At 53.9% G+C, this 18,195-nt stretch overlaps 4 protein-coding genes and 4 non-coding genes across 10 annotated transcripts; 1 reads left to right on the top strand and 7 right to left on the bottom strand.

The window, feature by feature from the left end:
* Positions 1 to 13: 13 nt before the first annotated feature.
* SOX15 (SRY-box transcription factor 15) lies at positions 14 to 3,178 on the top strand. Its single transcript, XM_008530356.2, has 2 exons — positions 14 to 2,111; positions 2,796 to 3,178. Exons 1-2 carry the CDS (start codon positions 1,579 to 1,581, stop codon positions 2,962 to 2,964), a joined length of 702 nt encoding a protein of 233 aa, XP_008528578.1. The 5' UTR covers positions 14 to 1,578; the 3' UTR covers positions 2,965 to 3,178.
* On the bottom strand, positions 3,164 to 8,285 carry MPDU1 (mannose-P-dolichol utilization defect 1). Of its 2 annotated transcripts, XM_070563344.1 has the most exons (7): positions 6,467 to 8,285; positions 5,282 to 5,347; positions 4,966 to 5,098; positions 4,552 to 4,637; positions 4,313 to 4,431; positions 4,036 to 4,146; positions 3,164 to 3,884 (listed from the first exon to the last, which is right to left on the bottom strand). In XM_070563344.1, the coding sequence occupies exons 1-7, from the start codon at positions 6,747 to 6,749 to the stop codon at positions 3,765 to 3,767; spliced, it is 918 nt and encodes a 305-aa protein (XP_070419445.1). In that variant the 5' UTR covers positions 6,750 to 8,285; the 3' UTR covers positions 3,164 to 3,764. The 2 variants fall into 2 exon arrangements, with proteins under 2 accessions (XP_070419445.1, XP_070419446.1); XM_070563345.1 differs by lacking the exon at positions 5,282 to 5,347.
* A 145-nt stretch (positions 8,286 to 8,430) lies between these two features.
* On the bottom strand, positions 8,431 to 10,911 carry CD68 (CD68 molecule). The gene is made up of 6 exons (XM_008530358.2): positions 10,416 to 10,911; positions 9,902 to 10,329; positions 9,632 to 9,745; positions 9,426 to 9,498; positions 9,143 to 9,313; positions 8,431 to 8,837 (listed from the first exon to the last, which is right to left on the bottom strand). Exons 1-6 carry the CDS (start codon positions 10,462 to 10,464, stop codon positions 8,704 to 8,706), a joined length of 969 nt encoding a protein of 322 aa, XP_008528580.1. The 5' UTR covers positions 10,465 to 10,911; the 3' UTR covers positions 8,431 to 8,703.
* Positions 10,912 to 11,137: 226 nt separating this feature from the next.
* On the bottom strand, positions 11,138 to 17,891 carry EIF4A1 (eukaryotic translation initiation factor 4A1). 2 transcript variants are annotated; one of them, XM_070563327.1, is made up of 12 exons: positions 17,559 to 17,692; positions 16,885 to 17,032; positions 16,122 to 16,170; positions 15,525 to 15,657; positions 14,935 to 15,074; positions 13,769 to 13,937; positions 13,306 to 13,415; positions 12,686 to 12,829; positions 12,450 to 12,587; positions 12,249 to 12,338; positions 11,906 to 11,985; positions 11,138 to 11,800 (listed from the first exon to the last, which is right to left on the bottom strand). In XM_070563327.1, the coding sequence occupies exons 3-12, from the start codon at positions 16,143 to 16,145 to the stop codon at positions 11,656 to 11,658; spliced, it is 1,173 nt and encodes a 390-aa protein (XP_070419428.1). In that variant the 5' UTR covers positions 16,146 to 16,170; positions 16,885 to 17,032; positions 17,559 to 17,692; the 3' UTR covers positions 11,138 to 11,655. The 2 variants fall into 2 exon arrangements, with proteins under 2 accessions (XP_070419428.1, XP_008528579.1); XM_008530357.2 differs by lacking the exon at positions 16,885 to 17,032 and having other exon boundaries at positions 17,559 to 17,891.
* LOC139074259 (small nucleolar RNA SNORA67) lies at positions 12,059 to 12,202 on the bottom strand. Its single transcript, XR_011523795.1, has one exon. It is a non-coding gene; the product is annotated as a small nucleolar RNA SNORA67 (small nucleolar RNA).
* On the bottom strand, positions 13,511 to 13,651 carry LOC139074219 (small nucleolar RNA SNORD10). The gene has a single exon (XR_011523757.1). It is a non-coding gene; the product is annotated as a small nucleolar RNA SNORD10 (small nucleolar RNA).
* LOC139074208 (small nucleolar RNA SNORA48) lies at positions 14,466 to 14,610 on the bottom strand. Its single transcript, XR_011523746.1, has one exon. It is a non-coding gene; the product is annotated as a small nucleolar RNA SNORA48 (small nucleolar RNA).
* LOC139074207 (small nucleolar RNA SNORA48) lies at positions 15,356 to 15,490 on the bottom strand. The gene has a single exon (XR_011523745.1). It is a non-coding gene; the product is annotated as a small nucleolar RNA SNORA48 (small nucleolar RNA).
* Positions 17,892 to 18,195: the final 304 nt, after the last annotated feature.

The raw sequence follows: 18,195 nt of genomic DNA, 5'->3' as shown, positions 1-18,195 counted from the left end.
GTGCCTGTGCCTCCCTTGTGCCCAGTTTGGCCCATCTGTCTCTCTAGGACTGCTCTGCCCTGGCCCCTGGCCCTTGTTTCCTGTCCACACCTGGCTTCTCTGGTGTTCCAAAGATGGTCTATTTGTGGGAATTCCTGACATTCCTAAGTTCCCTAGGCCCAGGTACCCTCCTGGTCCAGAGGAGTGGCTTGTCTTGCTGCTGCTCCCCTCCCCCAGGTTCACTGGTAGAGGGAGCTAGGCCACTCCTATACCCTGAGTCACAGCGGGCTAGTAGGGCTGCTCACGAAGCTGGAGCTGTTCTAAAACCTGAGAGCCAAGGCAGGCTGCTTAATCGGATTACCTGAGGCCTGAAGCTTGGGCTGGGCCTTGGGCAGAGTGAGGAGCAGGGTGCCCTCACAACAGCTGGGACCTAGGTGTCGAGCCCTTTTACCTCCTGGTTCTCTGCTCTGGATCCAGGCTTTTTCTCCAGCATCCACATCACTGACCTTTCAGCCCCAGGGAGTTGTTCTGGAGTTCCTGGCTCCCTGTCTCCTGACTTGAGGTTTGGAGATAAAATGTACCATAATCCAGTGGTTCAGTGGTGGTGGAGAAACCTAGGTTTAGGGGCTAGAGTTGGGAGGGTTTCAGTTTTCTCACCTGGAGAGAGAGTTTGAATCACCACCCAAGCACCTGCTGGGATGACTCAGGAAACAAAAATGGCCTACCTCTCAGACTGCCTGACTTTCTTGCCCCAGGGGCTGGTTGGGGGTTTGAGGAGCAGTAGGCACAAGAAAAGGGTGGTGGGGTGACGAGTGGGGGGGTGGGGTGATTCCAAGTTCCTCCTAGCACAGCTCTGACCCTGAGAGCTTTTGATCACCCTGTGCTTGATCCCATCGTGCAAAGGAATTGACTTTAAATTACCAAAGCTTAAGAAGGGAGGGGAAGATGTTCTCAGCTACTGGGGCTGGAAGGCCTGACATCTGGGTGTTGGGTGGGGAGGGGGCGTGGTGCCCTGAGGAGGTGTGTTGGGGGCTGGGAAGAACAGGACACCTGGGTTTGCCTAAGGGAGGGGTGATGTTGGTGCCCTTAAGGAGGCGCGGTCTGCTGGGAGGGAATGGGGAGGAGTCAGTCGTTAAAAGCTGTTCCTGGGTTTGGCTGAGCCACCAGACACAGACACAGGCCAGGTGAGAGGGCTGTGGCACCTGGGCTGCGCCGCCTGGCAGCTACGGAACTGCAGAGACCCAGAGTGAAGGTTTACTGCTTCCACCAAAGGTCGGCCGGAGGCCAGGAGCGGGTAGGGGAGTGGGACTGGGTCGGGTACCTCCAGGCAACAAGAAAAGGAGAGTACAACCTGTCCAATACCAGGTACCAGACGGGATTTCGCACTCCCCAAAGCCAGCCAAATTGGTTGGGAGCAGGGGCTCCATTAGGACTCTGAACTTCGGGACGATATATACTTTTTAAGGACACGAGTTTCTCTGGAACAATTCCAGACCAAGAAGACACTTCCATTTTAAGGATACCGGGTTTGGGGATCAACGTTTCACTTTGGAGGGGAGCGCGTGTGGGACACCCTCTTAAGGCTTTCTCCAAACCGCCATGGCGCTACCTGGCTCCTCACAGGACCAGGCCTGGAGCTTGGAACCTTCCACTCCCACAGCCCCTAGCTCCTCGTCCTCGGGCTCCCAGGAGCGGGAGAGCGCTGGCAGCCCAGTGGTCTCCGGGGGGCTTCCCTTGGAGAAGGTGAAGCGGCCCATGAACGCGTTCATGGTGTGGAGCTCCGCTCAGCGCCGCCAGATGGCGCAGCAGAACCCAAAGATGCACAACTCTGAGATCTCCAAGCGCCTAGGCGCGCAGTGGAAGCTGCTGGGCGAGGACGAGAAGCGGCCCTTCGTTGAAGAGGCTAAGCGGCTCCGGGCCCGGCACTTGCGCGACTACCCCGACTATAAGTATCGGCCTCGGCGCAAGACTAAGAGCTCAGGCGCCAGGCCGCCCCACTTTGGACAGGGAAGCAGCAGCGTAGCTGGCGGCGCACCAGTCTGGGGGTCCGTGTACACGACTACCCAGGGGAGCAGAGGCTTTGGGTACCAGCCCCCCAACTACTCGACAGCCTACCTGCCTGGCAGTTACGGGTGAGTGCCTGGGTAGCGGGGTGAGGAAGGAAACGCTTGTGCCCCCTTCCTGGAGCCTGGTGGGGGCAGATACAAGAGGACCTGACTGGGGGGGGGTGCCCTGAGCCCAGCCAAGCAGAGGCCATTCGGGATGGGGGTAGTTGGGGGCTATTGCTGAGGTTTGCGCGGCACCACCCCAGTGCCCAGTGAGGGTGGGGGTGGGAGTTCTAGCGGCCCAGGGTTTTCCTAAAGGACGTTTCCATCGCAGTGTGGCAGTGGTGGCCCTGCAGGGGCAGACCACAGGCCCCTGGACGTGACTACGTTCCTTCTAGTTACCTGAATTTCCCATTTCCCCTGCTTCTGGCCCTCTTGTGACCCGGCTTCCTCTCCCAGCCCCCGGGGCAAGGAGAGGCCAAGCCCAACTCTGCCCCTTCCTGGCCTGCCGCCCCAAGAGGAAAACAGGCACTGCACGCAAGCCCGCTCTTGAGCGTGCCCCAACATGGCTGCGCTGCTCTCTAAGCCATCCTGAGGTCTGGTTCCGGACCTGCGGTACCCAGGGGGGCCTGGATAGCAGGGATGGGTAGGTGGGTAACAAGCTCTACCTCTGACCAGAACTGGTCAGACCCACCCCGACATGCGAGTTAGGAACTCTGCTTGACACCTCCAACCCAGGGAAGTGCTAACCCCTGTGTTTTCTCTTTGCAGCTCTTCCCACTGTAAACCAGAGGCCCCCTCGCCATGCTCCCTCCCTCCGAATAACCCCAGGATCCAAGGGGAGCTGCTCCCCCCCTATAGCCCCTACCTACCCCCAGGCTCTCCCACTTCGTACAACCCTCCCCTTTCAGGGGCCCCCATGCCCTTAACCCACCTCTAACCCTCATGGACATGGACCTGCCAGGAAGGGTTCCAGCCTCCTTTTTCACCCAGAAACACCCCCCACCCCCCATTCCCAGGCTGTAAACTCTTCTTTAGAACTGTGATGGACCACAGTTCAGAGAAGGCCTGCAGTCCCCCCACCACGAAAGCCAGGGGAAGCAACACTACACTTATATTTTTTTGTAGGACAAACACAGTTTTGTACGATTGGACCATGTCTCTGTGTCTTTATTGCCCCATTTCTGTTCCCCTCACTGCAGCAGGAACCAGCGCGCTCTCCACTCCCTTCCGCCTGGACCTGCCAGAGCAGGAACCTCCACCCCACCCCGGGGCCCTGCCTGAGTCATTCTCCGTCCCCCTTCCCCCACCCAGCACTGGGGTCCAGGAGTCAGTCCCAGCCAGGCTGAGGGAGGGAGAAGCCACAAGCCCCTTAGTCTCTTCCACTGTCCAGGGTCTGTCCTGTAGGGCCAGAAGGAAAGTGAGAAGACAGGAGAACAGGGCAAGACTTGCCCAGAATAGGTAAGTAGCTGAAAATTGCTGCTAAAGGAAAAATCTCAGCCAAATGATTAGGTGAATTAATAGTACATGCACAGGACAGCACAAAATAAATCAAAATATTACCCTGAAAATCTCTACCCCCATCCTTCCTAATGAACAAACCCTGATCCAAGAGGTTGCAATTGGCAGAAGAATGGCAGATGATTAAAAGTCACATCAGCACACTGGTTCAGATGGGAGGACCCTGAGGTTGGATGGATGAATAGAAACATGGAATGGACTCTCGTAGCCAGCTCAGCCCTACTCCTTTTTCGTGTGGGGAGCCTTTGCATTCCAGTAGAAGAGGAGCTGGGCAACAATGAGGCCATTGAAGAGGGCAGCGACAACAAAGGTTCCAGCCATGAGAGGATCTCCAGTTTCCTGGATGTGAGAGACAGAGCTAGGGTCACTCTTAAAAAAAAAAAAAAAAAGAAAAGAAAAAAGGTTCCAGAGAAGGGACAGCTTTAAAGCCTCAGCTGGGAAAGATAAGACGAGGTTTTAGTGCCCTCTAGAGGGGAGAAGGTGCACTCACCTGAATGGAGGTGAAGATTCTGGCCAGGGAGCCCCCAAAGAGCAGAACGACTGTGACAGCTGAGAGCTGGCCTGTGTGCCCGTTGCGGTAGTTGGTGACTGCCTGGAGCAGCTAGGGGCGGAGTTGAGACCCTTTGTTCTGTCATCTGAAGTCTTCCCATGTTCCCATCACAGATTTCCCCATTCCTTTCAGTACGACACCCCCACACTTTGAGCTTCTACTCTGCCCCTCACCCAGCCCCCCTCCTAACATCCTTCCCCTTGTTCCCAGTACTCACCTTTCCCACCACCACAGCAGGCACATTGGAGGCCTGGAGCAGGGTGACTACAGCCAGGGGAGTCAGTGGTGAAAGCAGCACCAGCAGGACCAGGGCGTAGCAGGCCAGGAAAGCAACACCTAGGAGTCAGGGAAGCAAGGAGTCCTCCTCAACCTCTCAAGTCCTCTGGCTTCCCCAGGCCTGAGTTCCCAGCAGGGCTCCCAAGAGCCGCAGCCTACTCTTAGGTAAGTCCCCAGCACCTTTCACAGTTTGTCCTCTGTAGTGCAGGATCAGGAAGCAGATGGTGATGGTCTGGAGCATCAGGAACAGGGCTTCACCCCAAGAGCTGCAGAGTCAAGAGTTGGGAGGAAGAAAGGCGGGCCTGGAAAGAGGCAAGGAAAGCCTCCATAGCCCGTCCATCTGGGACACAATTCCCTGATTATTCCCTGTCTTCCACAGCCCTACGGGTTCCTCACCTGCATCCCAGCAGCCCCCACCTGACTGACTCAGTCTGGATCCTGGGCATTCTTGGGATGCTCACCTCCTCTCATCTCCACAGATGATGACTAGATTTCCACAAGAGCTTAAGCCTTCCTGCCCTTTTACCTCCCTCACCCCAACCTCCACTAGAGCTGTGAGCATTTACCATTGGAGATAAAGGGCAGGCCCCTCACCTGAAAGGGAAGATGTTGGTGATGCTGTAGACCATGGTCCCAGTCAATGCCACCAGCTCCAGCATTACTGACTGGAGACTCAATCCTTCTGCGCTCTTGGCTCCCAGGATTTTAAACACCTGGGGCAGTTTTACTGGAGAAAGGATGAGAGGGGCAGGGTTGAGGAGCTGACATTCCATGGCAGTGCAACACAACAACTACACAGCAGACTGGGGAGCATGTTAACCCCACTTCTGGTTAAGGGACCCACCCAGTTTATGGCATCTTAGCACTCCACCCCCATGGCAACAGCAGGAAAGGAAGATAAGATACACACCCAGAAGTGATCCAGCCACAAGGCTCAGCCCCAGGACTTTGCTGAGGAGAATCTTGAGGCAGGGGACTGAGAAGAGAAAAAGGGGTAAGCAGAGACGAGAACTCCGGAATCCAGGCCAGGGCTTTCAGGAGCAGCACAGGCCTAAAGGCTTTAAGTGCTCCTGTGGGTGGCCGCTGCTGTTAAGACCTTGAGACCACACAAGGAAGCCTTGGGTTGTCTGGAAGCAGGTGAAAAAGGCCTGATCCTTCCTGCTCCAAATCCTACCACATTCAGACCAGGTGACTTTCCAAAACAGCTCTGACCATTCCTTTCCTCTGAGCCATTCTTAATTCCCTGTAGATTACATCTAAAACAGCTTGGTCGGACTTCCAAGGCTCTCTATTGCATCCCTGTATAAAGCTGAGCAATGCGCAAAAGCCCTTGGATGCTTTATTCCCCTCCACTGAGCAACTAGGCGATCCACTTCACCTGTCTTCTCTTCCCAAGGACAGGTCTCACTCATTCCTGGACCCTCTGTCCCTGGCCCCACTCAGGAACTTAACCCTATCCTAGGGCTTGCTCTTCTGCCCTGGCCATCCATAGCTACGCTAGCCTCGAAGCCCTCCCCACAAGGAGCTTGGCCCGGTGGGATACCATGAACTGACAGGGGCAGACTGGGAAGGCTTCCCAAAGGATCTGATGTCTGAGGTGGGCTTTGCTGTGGAGTTGCCTCGTAGACAGACAGAGGAAGGAAGTTAAGTTATTCCAAAATTAGACTGTGAGCAAATATGTAGGCTGGAAGGAACGTCAACAAGACGGCAGAAGCCTCTGGGCTGAAGGCCTGGATTCGTCAGAGGCTTTTAATCAAGTGTTACCTTGTTCCTAAAGGTACGGCGGCCTATTAAAGGTTGGAACGATTTGATCAGATTTTAACTTTGTTTTGTAAAATTTGAGTCTTTTCGTCTTTCACTATCGCTAAAGCTTAAACTTCCCAAAGAAAGTACTTCCAACCGGCAACTCCCCCTCTTGCCCAAATATGGCGTCCTCCCTCTATGGAAACCAAGACACTCTCCTCCCTCTCAGATGTGACTTCCGCACAGCACAGAGTGGCAGCAGTCGCCGTCGTCACTTAATCCTCGGTCATGCCCCACTGACAGCCCAAGGGCACTCGAGCAGAACCTTGCACGGATGCCGAGTACAACTTACCGTGAAGCAAGTCCCACTGGACAAAAATTTGGTCGTAGCATTTCTCAGGTAAAAGAAGCGGCACCAACAGCCGCTTAAGCGCCCCGTCTGCCTCGGCCGCCATATTGCAAAGCTTACTTCCGCCAGTCTCTCCAAACGTCCACTGACTGACAATGCGCATGCGCGCTCTGGGTACGCTTTCTCTTTCTTCCCGCGACTCCGCGGGACAGCGCCCTGTGTTCCGCCTTTTCTTACGCCACCCCACCTTCAGTAGCGTAAGATGGGTCTCGTCCAGAGACCACATTTTGGGCGCGCCCTCCCTGCTGTTCGAATTTTACAGCGTGCCAAGGCTGTACGCCTGCGCAGTTCGGTTTTTCGCGCCTTTATTTACGCTTCCACTTCGGAAGCAAGATTTATCCTCCTGCCTTTCTCAGCTGCTTCGGCTCGGCGCCATCTTGTCTTCTCCCAGCTGACTTTACGTTGTTCGAAGTTGAGAGAGAAGGAGCGTGAGTCTCCAAAATGGCGTTGGGTGGGGGCGCTGTAGCTCTGTATCTTCTGTTCTCCTAGCGTCTTCGGAGGGAAGGGCGCCAGCGGGAGCGGGACAGTCTGCACGGGGCAGCTCTCCATGGGCACCGGCTCGCGCAGGACCCACGCTTCCCCCTCCTCTGGTTCGCCCAGGCCTTGGCGGATGGGTGTGCCGGCGGCTGCCCGGCCGGGACAGTGAAGCAGAAGAGGAGGAGGAGGGGAGGGCGAGCCCAGTTCCAGGAGAGAACTCCAGCCCCCTGCGGGCCCCAGCGCCTAAGCCACCACCGCAGGCCCAGGCCTGGCAGCCTCCGTGAAGCACAGGGCCCCGGCGTTTCCTCCCACCCCGCTGCCCCCAGGGCACCACCTCTAGGCCAAGTCCCGTTCCTCCGCCTGCCGTGACCATGTGCTGAGCAAGGACTTAAGCAAGGCCGAGTGGGCGCAGCACCTCGGCTTGGGAAAGGGCAGCTTGGATTCCCAGGCGGGAGCGATGCCCTTAGCCACCTGCTGCTGGGACACGAACTCTCGGCCATCCCAGTGGAGGGGGGCCTGGCCATCACGCTGTGTTGGCCAGGCGTCTGCTGCGAGTACCACATTTTTGAGCAGCTCCTCAGTGACTCTCACCACCGTCTGCAAGGTCATACAGGATGTCCGTGACGCGGTAGTTGGGCTGCTGGGGCCCTGCTACTTGCCGGCTGCCCTCAGTGGGGTGGGTCTTCAGGTCCTGGTGGCTGCTTTCTGTCACCTTACAGGGTTCCTACAACTGGAAAGGCCCCATTCTGGCCCCCAGCCATTGCACCAAGGCCTACTGTAAAGGGGGGACTGGCACTCAGTGGTAGTGCAGGCTGTGGCTGGCTGGGAGGCCCTTTCTAGAATCTGAACATTGGCTGCCACCCACCACCACTAGCTACACCACCACTGGGGACTTAAGGGTTGGCTGTACGGTGGCCCAGGCTGGAGCCATGTTTTCCTAGGAGCACCGAGGGTAACTGTACGTGAAGGTCAGAGTACCTACTGCTTCCATGGTTGATGAAACCCTTTGCAAATGAGACAGGAGCATCCCAGATGCACTGAGGGTTTAATCAGGCTGTTCAGCTAGCCCTGGACACGGTGGGCAGGGAATTCTTGTGCTAAAGAGCCACAGGCGCAGCCTTTGGAGACAAAATGACACAGACTTGACTTTTCCCCACTCACTCATTGCTAGTGCTGCTTCCATCACCTGTCTATGAGGGTCGGGAAGAAGACTGTTGGGCTCCACCAGATTGGAGGGGAGGGGGATCTGGAGCAGCCAGGGGCCCCAGAGAAGAGGAGAAAGGGAGGGGAGGCAGATTCAACACCAGTTGTGCCAGGCTTTGGGAGATGAACCCATGAAGGCATTTGGTCACACATGGGCATTTTCATCCCTCCTCACCAGCTGTTTCGGGCTCCCTGAGACACAACCATGAAAAGCACAGGAAGACATGTGACAAAAAACTCACGGCTTTTAATTCTGGCAGGAAGGACAAGGGAAATCAGGGACAAAGATTTGAATAGGTTTTACCATTCTCCTACTGGGGATGGGGGAGGGGGCAACCTGCTGCATTTAATAAACATCTCTCCCCTCATCCCTGCTGATTGCATTCTCTCTACTTTTGTTCTTCAGGACAGAGAGGGAAGGAAGATAATTTGGTCTCTGAGTCGGCCGAGTAGTGAGAAATGAGGGCACCCCCTGGTGCCCTGGGAGTTGGGATAAACGCTCAGAGTGGCTGGTAGGTGGGTGGGCGTCTCCGGATGACACAGAAGGTAATGAGGACCAGGGCGAAGAGGCCGAGGAGGATCAGGCCGATGATGAGAGGCAGCAAGATGGACTGGTCACTGGGACAAGAGAAACCTGGCAGAAAGATAGGGCAAGTAGGCATTACAGTGGTGGTGGCTGGGATAAAGGTGGGAGGAGGGAGGAAGGAATGTGGGGGACATTGGGAAGTAGGAGATTGGTGAGGATCTTGCCTAGGATGACTCAGCAATAAATAAAAGGGGAGAGTATAGGCAGTCTTGTAGAGGGGGAGAGGACAGTGCCCTATGGTCATAACAGCCTGAGAGAGGGAGGAAATTTTGGGGTATAAGAAGGGAGATTCTAGACCTGGGGCGAGGGGCTTTCAGTGCAGTGGGAGAGTTCTAGGAAGGAATAGGTCTTACTTGGCCCAAAGGCTCCTGTGGGGGTCAGCTGAGCAGCTTGTAGCTTCAGGGAGAGCAGGTCAAGGTGGAAAGCTGGTGAAAGAGCGATGCTTGCGTTTCTGCAACTGAATCTCTGGCCTAGGGGGGCTTGGAGATCTCGAAGGGATGAATTCTGAACCAAGAATGTCCACTCTAAAAGAGAGAGGAAGGGTCAGCTCCATATCCATGTCCCATCCCCCTAGCTTAGATCCCTTTGGACGCCCGGACATCTAGTGCAAGTGATGAGAAACGGAAGGTCACTCACGCGCTGCCTGTGGGAAGGACACGTTGTACTCCACAGCGATATAGTTCAGGTAGACAGTGCTCTGCAGTGGCTCCTGGGGAGGTGACCAGGAAGGCTCAGGGCAGCAGGGGAGAGTGGCATCCATGTACACAGAGTAAGGAGTGCAGCAAGGGATTGGTTGGGATAGGGCGCTTGGAGGCCAAGAATGAGGGATGAGGGTGAAGTACCTGCTTGAATCCAAAGCTGAGCTGTCCGTAGGGGAATGAGAGAAGTAAGTGGGGATGGGCACAGCCCCCCTGGGCCTTGGTTTTGTTGGGGTTCAGTACAGAGATGCCCCAGGCCTGCAGAGGTTAAAGATGAGACAGTCACAAGACTACCCAGCCATGCCGCCCAAGGTTCCCTGTTCCCTTCATGTCCACCCTTCTTCTTTTTTCCCTTCTAAACCACAGCAGAAGGCCTCACCCCCTTCCCCTCATGACCTCCAGTCTTGGCTTTACCTTTCCTCCACCCAGGGTTGGGTACAGAACTCGAATCTGAATCTGGGCTTGGAGCCGGACGCAGGGCTGGGAACCATTAGTCCAAATGTAATCTCCTATAGCCTCCTTGGAGCCTGGACTAGGACTTGGAGAGGGCGGAGGTGGTCTTGGGTGGGGGGAACTGCTGGCTGATCCTGGGCTGGTGACAGTACTGTTGCTTGTCGTTGGATGAACTGTGGTGTTTCCATGACTGGTGGTGGTAGGATTGTGAGTGGCTGTTGTGGGGTGGTCGCTGGTGGTGCCTGTGGTGGTGGTTCTGTGGCTCTGGGTAGTTTGGTGGCTCGTTGTTCCAGGGCTTGCTGTGCTTTCTGTAGCTGTAGGGGTCACCGTGAAGGATGGCAGCAGAGTGGCTGATTTTTTATGAGGACAGTCATTCCCTGTCTCCTGGGCTTTCAGCGGAGGAAAGACTGGTTAGCAACCTAGGGTTAGGCTCCTTCCCAGGGGCTCCCTCCCCTCCAGTCCCCTTTCTCCTTACCTGCTAGTAGCCCCAGCAAGGCCCCTGAGAAAAGCACAGCCAGCCTCATGACAGACCAGCCTCACCCAAAGTTCAGCTAGGCTCGTCTCAGTACCAGCTGCTCGCTCAGTCAACCCTACTCTCCCCCTTTGGGAAAGGAGGAAATGAAAGTCTTCGACTTGAGATAATCCCACCCCCAACCTGACTCATGCACCTCACCCCCAGCCACCAATCTCTTAGTCATTAAATTTTTAAGTTAGATGATTGGCCCTGGCTTCTCAAAATGGGAGCCGTCAGGGTCAAGAATGTCACGTGGGCAGAATGAGATGGGGTCTTAAGGCAGTTGACCCTTGGGGACCCATTTGTCTACCTTAGCAAAATACGCTTACAGTTGTGGCAAGAGATTACAGAACAAATTGAGAAACAGGAGGCCCTCCCTTAGTGGTCTCCAGAGAAAAGTTCCATAGGATGTAAAATTAGAACTTCTTTCCACTCCCTTTTCCCCTCCCCATATATCACTTCCTCTTCGCTGAGACACGTGAAGCACTTATGATGGTGCTTGCCCAATCCCTTGCAGAAGGGTCACGTTATCCAGTCAACATGACCATCTTCTGGTCAACTCTTAGGTGGTAACAAAAAAAGCAACCCAACACAAAACTAAGTATTAGCTGAAAAGGGGAGCAGAGATGTACCCAATAGCAGGTGGGAGGGAAGGGGAGGTAAGAAATGAAAAGCCCAAAACAGGCAGTTTGCAAGTCATTTTATTCAGAATTTTGTGTTTGTTTCCTGAATCAATAAATACTATACAAAACAATGTAAAAATGGCTACCATTTTCTCTCCCCTGCTCCCCCCACCTGGGACAATCCCCTGGGCCACCTAACTCAGGGGTTCTCCCTCCAGATTTGGTCCAGCAAATGAGGTTGAGTGACATTATAGCCCCTTGAATTGTTTTCAGAGGAATTCAGCTGGGGTGGGGAGAGCCTCTGGGGTTTGGAGGTTGACTAGGTTAGGGAAATGGATTAGTGTTTTTGGGAGAAGAGACGACGCCTGGGGCAAGAGCCTACCCCAAAGAAAAGGGTGTCTAAAATGTTCACGGTTCCTTCTTTTGCCTCAAAAAGTGACATTTATTCAAAGAAAAAAAAAAAAGAAAAAAAATGACAAGATGTCCATCCCTTGGCTCCCTTCCCTCCCCCCTTCTGCTCCTCCTCAGCCCCCCAAGGATTGAACCCTGGCTGGGGCTAGGTAACAGGACAGCCCCTCTCAAATGAGGTCAGCAACATTGAGGGGCATCTCCTCAATGGAGGTGTTGTAGAAGGTCTCGATGTCTCGAAGAGTCCTCTTGTCTTCTTCTGTTACCATGTTAATAGCCACACCCTTACGGCCAAAACGTCCACCACGACCAATTCTGGAAAGCAAGGAAAGTGAGGATAAGGAGAATGGGGAAAGTCAGAAGCTTCAGCCTAGGGAGGCCTGGGCATGAGGTGGGTGAGTATTCCAGATCAACACTTACCTATGGATATAGTTTTCCCTGTTGGTGGGAAGGTCATAGTTGATGACTAAAGAAACCTGCTGCACATCAATGCCTCTGGCCTACGTCAAAAAAGACGACAACTTCAGCATGTGAACGAGAAGAGAACACAATATATCCAGAAGAGACATGTATATATGTAGGCAGCCAAAGGAAGGCAAAGGAAATAAACATCCCCTCTCCCCCGAAAACCTGAGGCATGCCAGATTTTATTCCAAGTTGCTACTTTCCTGAAAAAGGGCATTAGTAGGCCCCTTGGAAGAGGGAATCACCTTGGATTCTCCTTTCTTCCTTCCCAATCTCCTCCAAATTCCCCTCTACTCACCAGCAGGTCAGTGGTAATTAATACTCTGCTAGAGCCAGAGCGGAACTCCCTCATGATTACATCTCGTTCCTTTTGGTCCATATCTCCATGCTAGAACAGGAGATAGAAGGGTGTGAAGAGGTAGGCACTTCGGTTCTGAGAGAACTGGCTCTAAGTGGGACACTGATACACACTGCTGATAACAAGGTAGGGCAAACTCACCATGGCAGAGACAGTGAAGTCTCGGGCATGCATCTTCTCAGTGAGCCAATCAACCTTCCTTCGGGTGTTGATGAAGATGACTGCCTGGGTGATGGTCAGGGTTTCATACAAGTCACACAATGTGTCCAGCTTCCATTCCTGGGGATGGGGAGTGGGGGTGGGGGGAGAAAAAAAAATCAGTCAGGGGCTATACCCAACAACTTAATACCAGGCCCGCCTCCTGCACTAGGCCCCACCTCTCGTTCCACATTGATGTAGAATTGGCGGATACCCTCCAGGGTCAACTCTTCCTTCTTAACAAGAATCCGAATGGGGTCCCTCATGAACTTCTTGGTCACCTCAAGCACATCAGAAGGCATTGTTGCCGACAGCAGAACCACCTAACAGAAAAAAAGAGCAGCCTTAGAGCAGGGGATAGTCCACAATGCCTGTCCCCTTCCCTAGTACCACCTAAAACAGAAGCCAATGCATAAAAAGGCTTGATGTGAGACTCCAGAATTCTTTTTTTTGTTTTTTAAGATTTTATTTTTCCTTTTTCTCCCCAAAGCTCCCCTATACATAGTTCTGTATTTTTAGTTGTGGGTCCCTGTAGTTGTGGCATGTGGGCGCTGCCTCACCATGGCCCAATGAGTGGTGCCACGTCAGGGCCCAAGGATCTGAACCAGCAAAACCCTGGGCTGATGAAGTGGAGTGCGTGAACTGAACCGCTCAGCCACGGGGCCGGCCCCGAGACTCCAGAATTCTTTTTTGGTTCCTCTGGCACCTGATATTGCTGTTCCCTTACCTCAATCACACCACAATCTATAAAGAGATCATCAACTATACAAGCAAGACTATACATGTCTGTTTTTCCCACCTGGGTGTTGCTGTTGAGCTTTTGGAATATGTCATAGATCTGGTCCTTGAATCCACGGCTGAGCATTTCATCAGCTTCATCCAGTACAAACATCTTTATGTATTTGGGAGCTACAGGAGAGAAAAAATACCAACAGGTAGCAACTAGGGAAATGTAAAAGACACTTAACTTTCCCTATAAAGAAAAGGGGAGGGACAGGTGGTCTGCTCTCAGAATACAAAGACTGATCCTTTGCCCAGGAGCCCCCTGCCAGGCCAGACAACAGCCCTGGGAAGTAGAACACTACCTGGGCTGAGAAGACAGGGAAGCCAGGCTCAGATGACACGCATGGGGTTCATCACAGAGCAACTCTTTCAGAGAGGAAAACTAGCATCATTGGGAATGAGAGTGTGGCCAAGTTCAAAGACTGGGAAAGCACAAAGAAGAGGGAAATGGCCCAGAAGACGAGAAAATTGATACTTACACAGGTATCTCCGGTTAAGCATATCAAACACACGGCCTGGGGTACCCACGATGATATGGGGAGCTTCCATCTGCAGTTTCTGCACCTCGGCACGCACGTTGGTACCCCCAATGCAGGCGTGGCAGGAAGCACCCATGTAGTCTCCTAATGCCATAACTACTTTTTGTATCTGAACCCAGAAAAACACAAGTACTCACATATTAGCTACAACTGTGCCAGGCCCCATTTTGAATGTTTCTTATCTATTTATCCTTTCTAACAACTGAGACATTCACCATTAATAAATATGCTTTTAAGGCAAGAAACAAAGGCAGGTTAAATAATCCATTTGAGATAACATGGCCAGTAAAAGTGGCAAAGACTCACGATTTGAATTCTGTTTGTCTCCTGAGTATACAGATACACAGTAACAGCCCTCTAAAACAACTTTAATATAATATAGCTTCTTTCCATAGTACACCTCCTAATTTCTGAAAGCCAACTGTAGCTCATGTGTTCACTCTTAAAAGCATGTTTTAGACAGCAGAGCCCTAAGATAGACTTCTACTAAGACCACTTGCTTAAATTATCTTTGTCCAAAAGTTTAGCACAGGATGTTTAAAAAAATACATTCCTCGAGTCTCAATAATCTACTTATGAGACCAGTATTTCTGATCCTTTCCCCTCCAAGACCCAGGAACAGTCCAGCATGAGGATCTTCTGTGCCCTAGGCATGAAACAGCTCTGGCCACCAACCCAGGCATCAAGCTAGGATGAACAAAGGACTGTACAACTATTTTGCCCCTGACTGAAATAAGAGCAACACCACCAATCAGGTGTCTCTTTGCCCATTGCCAGGGAGTTTGTTCATAAAAGAGCCACCAAACTTGCCCAGCCAGCCAGGCTCCACCCAGCAGCCTTCCCATTTGACTCAGGAAATGGGTGGAGGAAGTGATGCTAATTGTGTTTGGGTAGAAAAAAGCTTATAATTAACCTAAGAAGTCTTGAGAAACCTGAAAGTCAGCTACCAATTTCCTTTCTTTACTTCAGATCATCTTTTCCCCCACCCCACCTACCCCATACTTCAGTTCTTCCAAGATGGTTGGGAAGCATAACTCTAGTTTTTTATTGTGCTAACCATTTCTAAATTGGTTCTTCAGCCGAGGAAAAAGAAGCTACGCTCTCACCTGCTGAGCCAACTCTCTAGTGGGAGCCAGAACCAAGGCCTGGGTGGCCTTGAGATCCAATTCAATCTGTTGCAGAATTGATATGGCAAAAGTGGCCGTTTTCCCAGTCCCAGATTGGGCTTGAGCGATCACATCGTAACCTAAACAGAGAAATTAGGACAGAAATTTGATATGGCAAAGAGCATACACTTTGCGATCATGAAACATCAAGGCCCTGGTCAAGAAGCAACCAATAGAGCTATGTGCTAAACATAAAGAGCTTCACAGACACCTTATCACAAAGTACCCAAGTGGGAACAGATCTGGAAGCCAGGTCCAGTTATTAACTCTTTTAGTACAGCATAAAACTAAGCTAGAAATAGCTATAAAAAGGAAGTATGAGATGGCTGAAACACTACCTTATTGAAATTCAACCAGCAATCCATGTGTCCAGGGCATGAACCAGGCATGGGCACAGACCAAAAGCCAAGCTGGGATGAACAAGGAGCTGCTTTGTCCCTGGCTGATATGAGACAGGCACCACCAACCAGGTGCCACTCTACCCAGGTCAGGGACAGTCCAGAACTTGTTCTGGAGCAGAGGAATCTTACCCTTGATACAAGGAAGAATGGCTCGCTGCTGGATGGCAGAGGGCTTCTCGAAACCATAGGCGTAGATGCCACGGAGGAGGGACTCCGAGAGGTTCATGTCATCAAAGCTGTCAACAATCTCATTCCAGTTACTCTGAAGGATGCAAACAAATTCACGTAGTAGAAGAGGGGAGGGTATGCTCTAGTGCTGGAGCAAACAGGATGCCTGCCTGCAGCACCAAAGCTTCAGAGCCCACCTTTCCTCCCTCCAGGGAAGCCAGCTGGTTCTACATGGTCTGAGAAAGCACTCTAAGGAGCCAGTCCACTTGTAAACTGTGAGGCTGGAAGTTGTAGAAGGGACGACTGGACTCAATTTGAATGCCATGTTTCATAGATCTTCTCAGGGATATGTTTTTAACAAATCACTGTAGTTAAGACTTCCTGTGGAGGAGAACTTAACCACTTGGGAGTTAGGCTATGTATTAAAGATGAATCCTGGGTGCCGGTTTTAATCAAATCTTAACTCACTGAACCACCACTCCACAAACCAGGAAACACTGCTAGTGACACTGCCTTTCCCAGAGATGAAGGGCACTGGTGATAAGAGTCCAATCTCACCTCGATGACGCCTTCGGGCTCCATCCCGTCGGGGCCATTGTCTCTGGATCTGTTGGTTTAAAGTATGAGTACGCCGACTAAGGCACGTTAGAAATCCTGACAGCCAGGTTCTGTCTACTAGCAACCGGCCTTTCCTGATGCCATCAGCCTTTTCACTCCCTGACCCAACCCCCGTCAATTCCCAGTAAACACAGTAGTTACCTTACAATTGAGTCAGTCCTTTGCCCCATCCTAGGAGCGGCTCAGGCCAGGCCGCCCCGGACATGATGGGGTAACCCTCCTAGACGACCCGGAGGCCAGAAGGAGCGGCTCTCTGCTTACGGGGCCCGGAGGTGGTGCCCGCCGCCGGACCCACGTGTCCCGGGCCTGGCTGCCCCAAGCCCAAGCGCGTGCACCTCCCATCGCGGCCCCAGCGCGCCGGAAGTCCCGCCCTTCACCTCCCAGATCCGAGGGCAGGACATCCCCTTCCCCCCCACGTCATTTCTCCCGCGCCCTCCCCCACTCCCTCCAGCCCATCTCCCCCCCTCGCGGTGCCCGGATGTGGGAGGCCGCGGGCGGTGGCGGCCTCGCGCACAATGAGCCCCAGCCGAGCTAGCAAAGGGGGAGATTGCACAACACTTAGAAGCGAAGCGGACTGGGGGAGGGGAACACCTCGGGCCGCCATGTGCTCGCTCCCTCGACCACCCAGCGGCATCTCCCCCCCGGCTTGGAACAATCCACATCCCGCCCGCCCCCGTCGCGAAATGGCGTCGCCCTCCCGTACCTCAGGCCGCTCACCCCCGAAGGAAAGTGGACCTGCCCATCCGCAGTTTGCCAATTGCCCGGCTTGTGCGGCAAAATGGACCCGCCCGCCCGGCGCCGGGTGGGCTCCTGGTGCCTCACGCGGCCGCTCCTCGGGGTTAGGCTCAGTCCTGGCCGTCAAGAAAACCAGCACACTGAACGGCCGGCTTCTTCTCCCCGACCCACACCTCAACGCAACGAGGCGACTGGATTTGAGGACCCAGACACCCCCGCCTGTAGCGAGTGGTACTGTCAGAATCCTCCGGCACCCGAGCGCGCGCGAGCCCTCCCTCCGGCAGTGAGGCAGCCGGACCTGCCGGTTCGGGGCCACGCGCGGTGGCGGCCGGCTCTACCTTTCCCACGCTAGGCTGCGACCGCGTCTTGCCACTCAGCGCCAGGGCTCCGCGCACGGCAGCGCGTCGGGTCGAGGGTTCCTAGTGATCCTCGTACGCTAGGGCCCGAAAGGCGGGCTGTCCTGGCCCCCTGCCCAAGCCCCAGTGGCAGCGCCGGCCGTGGATCTGCCCCTCACTCCCCCAGTACGGGTCCTCCCGCTTGGCCTCCCCGCATCCCTGGTGGGCCTCAGCTCCCCCCGGCGGGGCCCTCGGAAGGGAGCGGCAAGGGTAAGTAGCCACAATCTCTTGCAAATGCCTTTCTTACCGGGAATCCTGACTCGCAGACATGATCCTTAGAAACTAGGGCGGAGTGCCCGCCTATCGACGACTTATAGAGCGCCCGACCCCGCCCCAGCCATCGCATTGGCCCGGTCGCTTCGGCCCCGCCTGCTCGCGCTCAGCAACTCTGAGTGACGTCCGTTCGTAGACGCTCCGGCACGCAGCCACCATTGGATAACTTGAACACCTATCAAGGTGAAGGCCCGCCCCGCGGCCTCATTGGCTAAAGGGCCCGCCTTTCTCGCCGGTACGGAAGTGACATACAGGAGTCAGGCCTCGAGGCCTGGCAGCCATCTTGGGGCCCTGCACCTCTACACGTGCGGAGGCGATAGGGCCTTAGTCATGTGGCCTAGTAGGCCCTATCGCGTAAGGGGGGCGAGGTTTTAGCCTCCAGGGACTTCCGGGCTCCCGGGACTACCACTTCCCTTTACATCTGCTCGTTTCCACTGGACACACGTTTTATTTTGTTCTCTTCTGCTTCAAAGATAGCTCAGACGCCACCCCGCCGTGCTCCAAGTATACCAAGGACGATGGAATCAGGAGCCATATCCTAGTGGCTGGGGGAGTGCCCCTGACTGGAGGGAGGAGGGATGGATAACCGATTTCTGGGCTTAAGGGCATTT

This window comes from Equus przewalskii, chromosome 10, assembly GCF_037783145.1.
Source record: "Equus przewalskii isolate Varuska chromosome 10, EquPr2, whole genome shotgun sequence".
In the NCBI taxonomy this organism is placed as follows: domain Eukaryota; kingdom Metazoa; phylum Chordata; class Mammalia; order Perissodactyla; family Equidae; genus Equus; species Equus przewalskii.
This window is presented reverse-complemented; position numbering and strand designations above follow the sequence as displayed.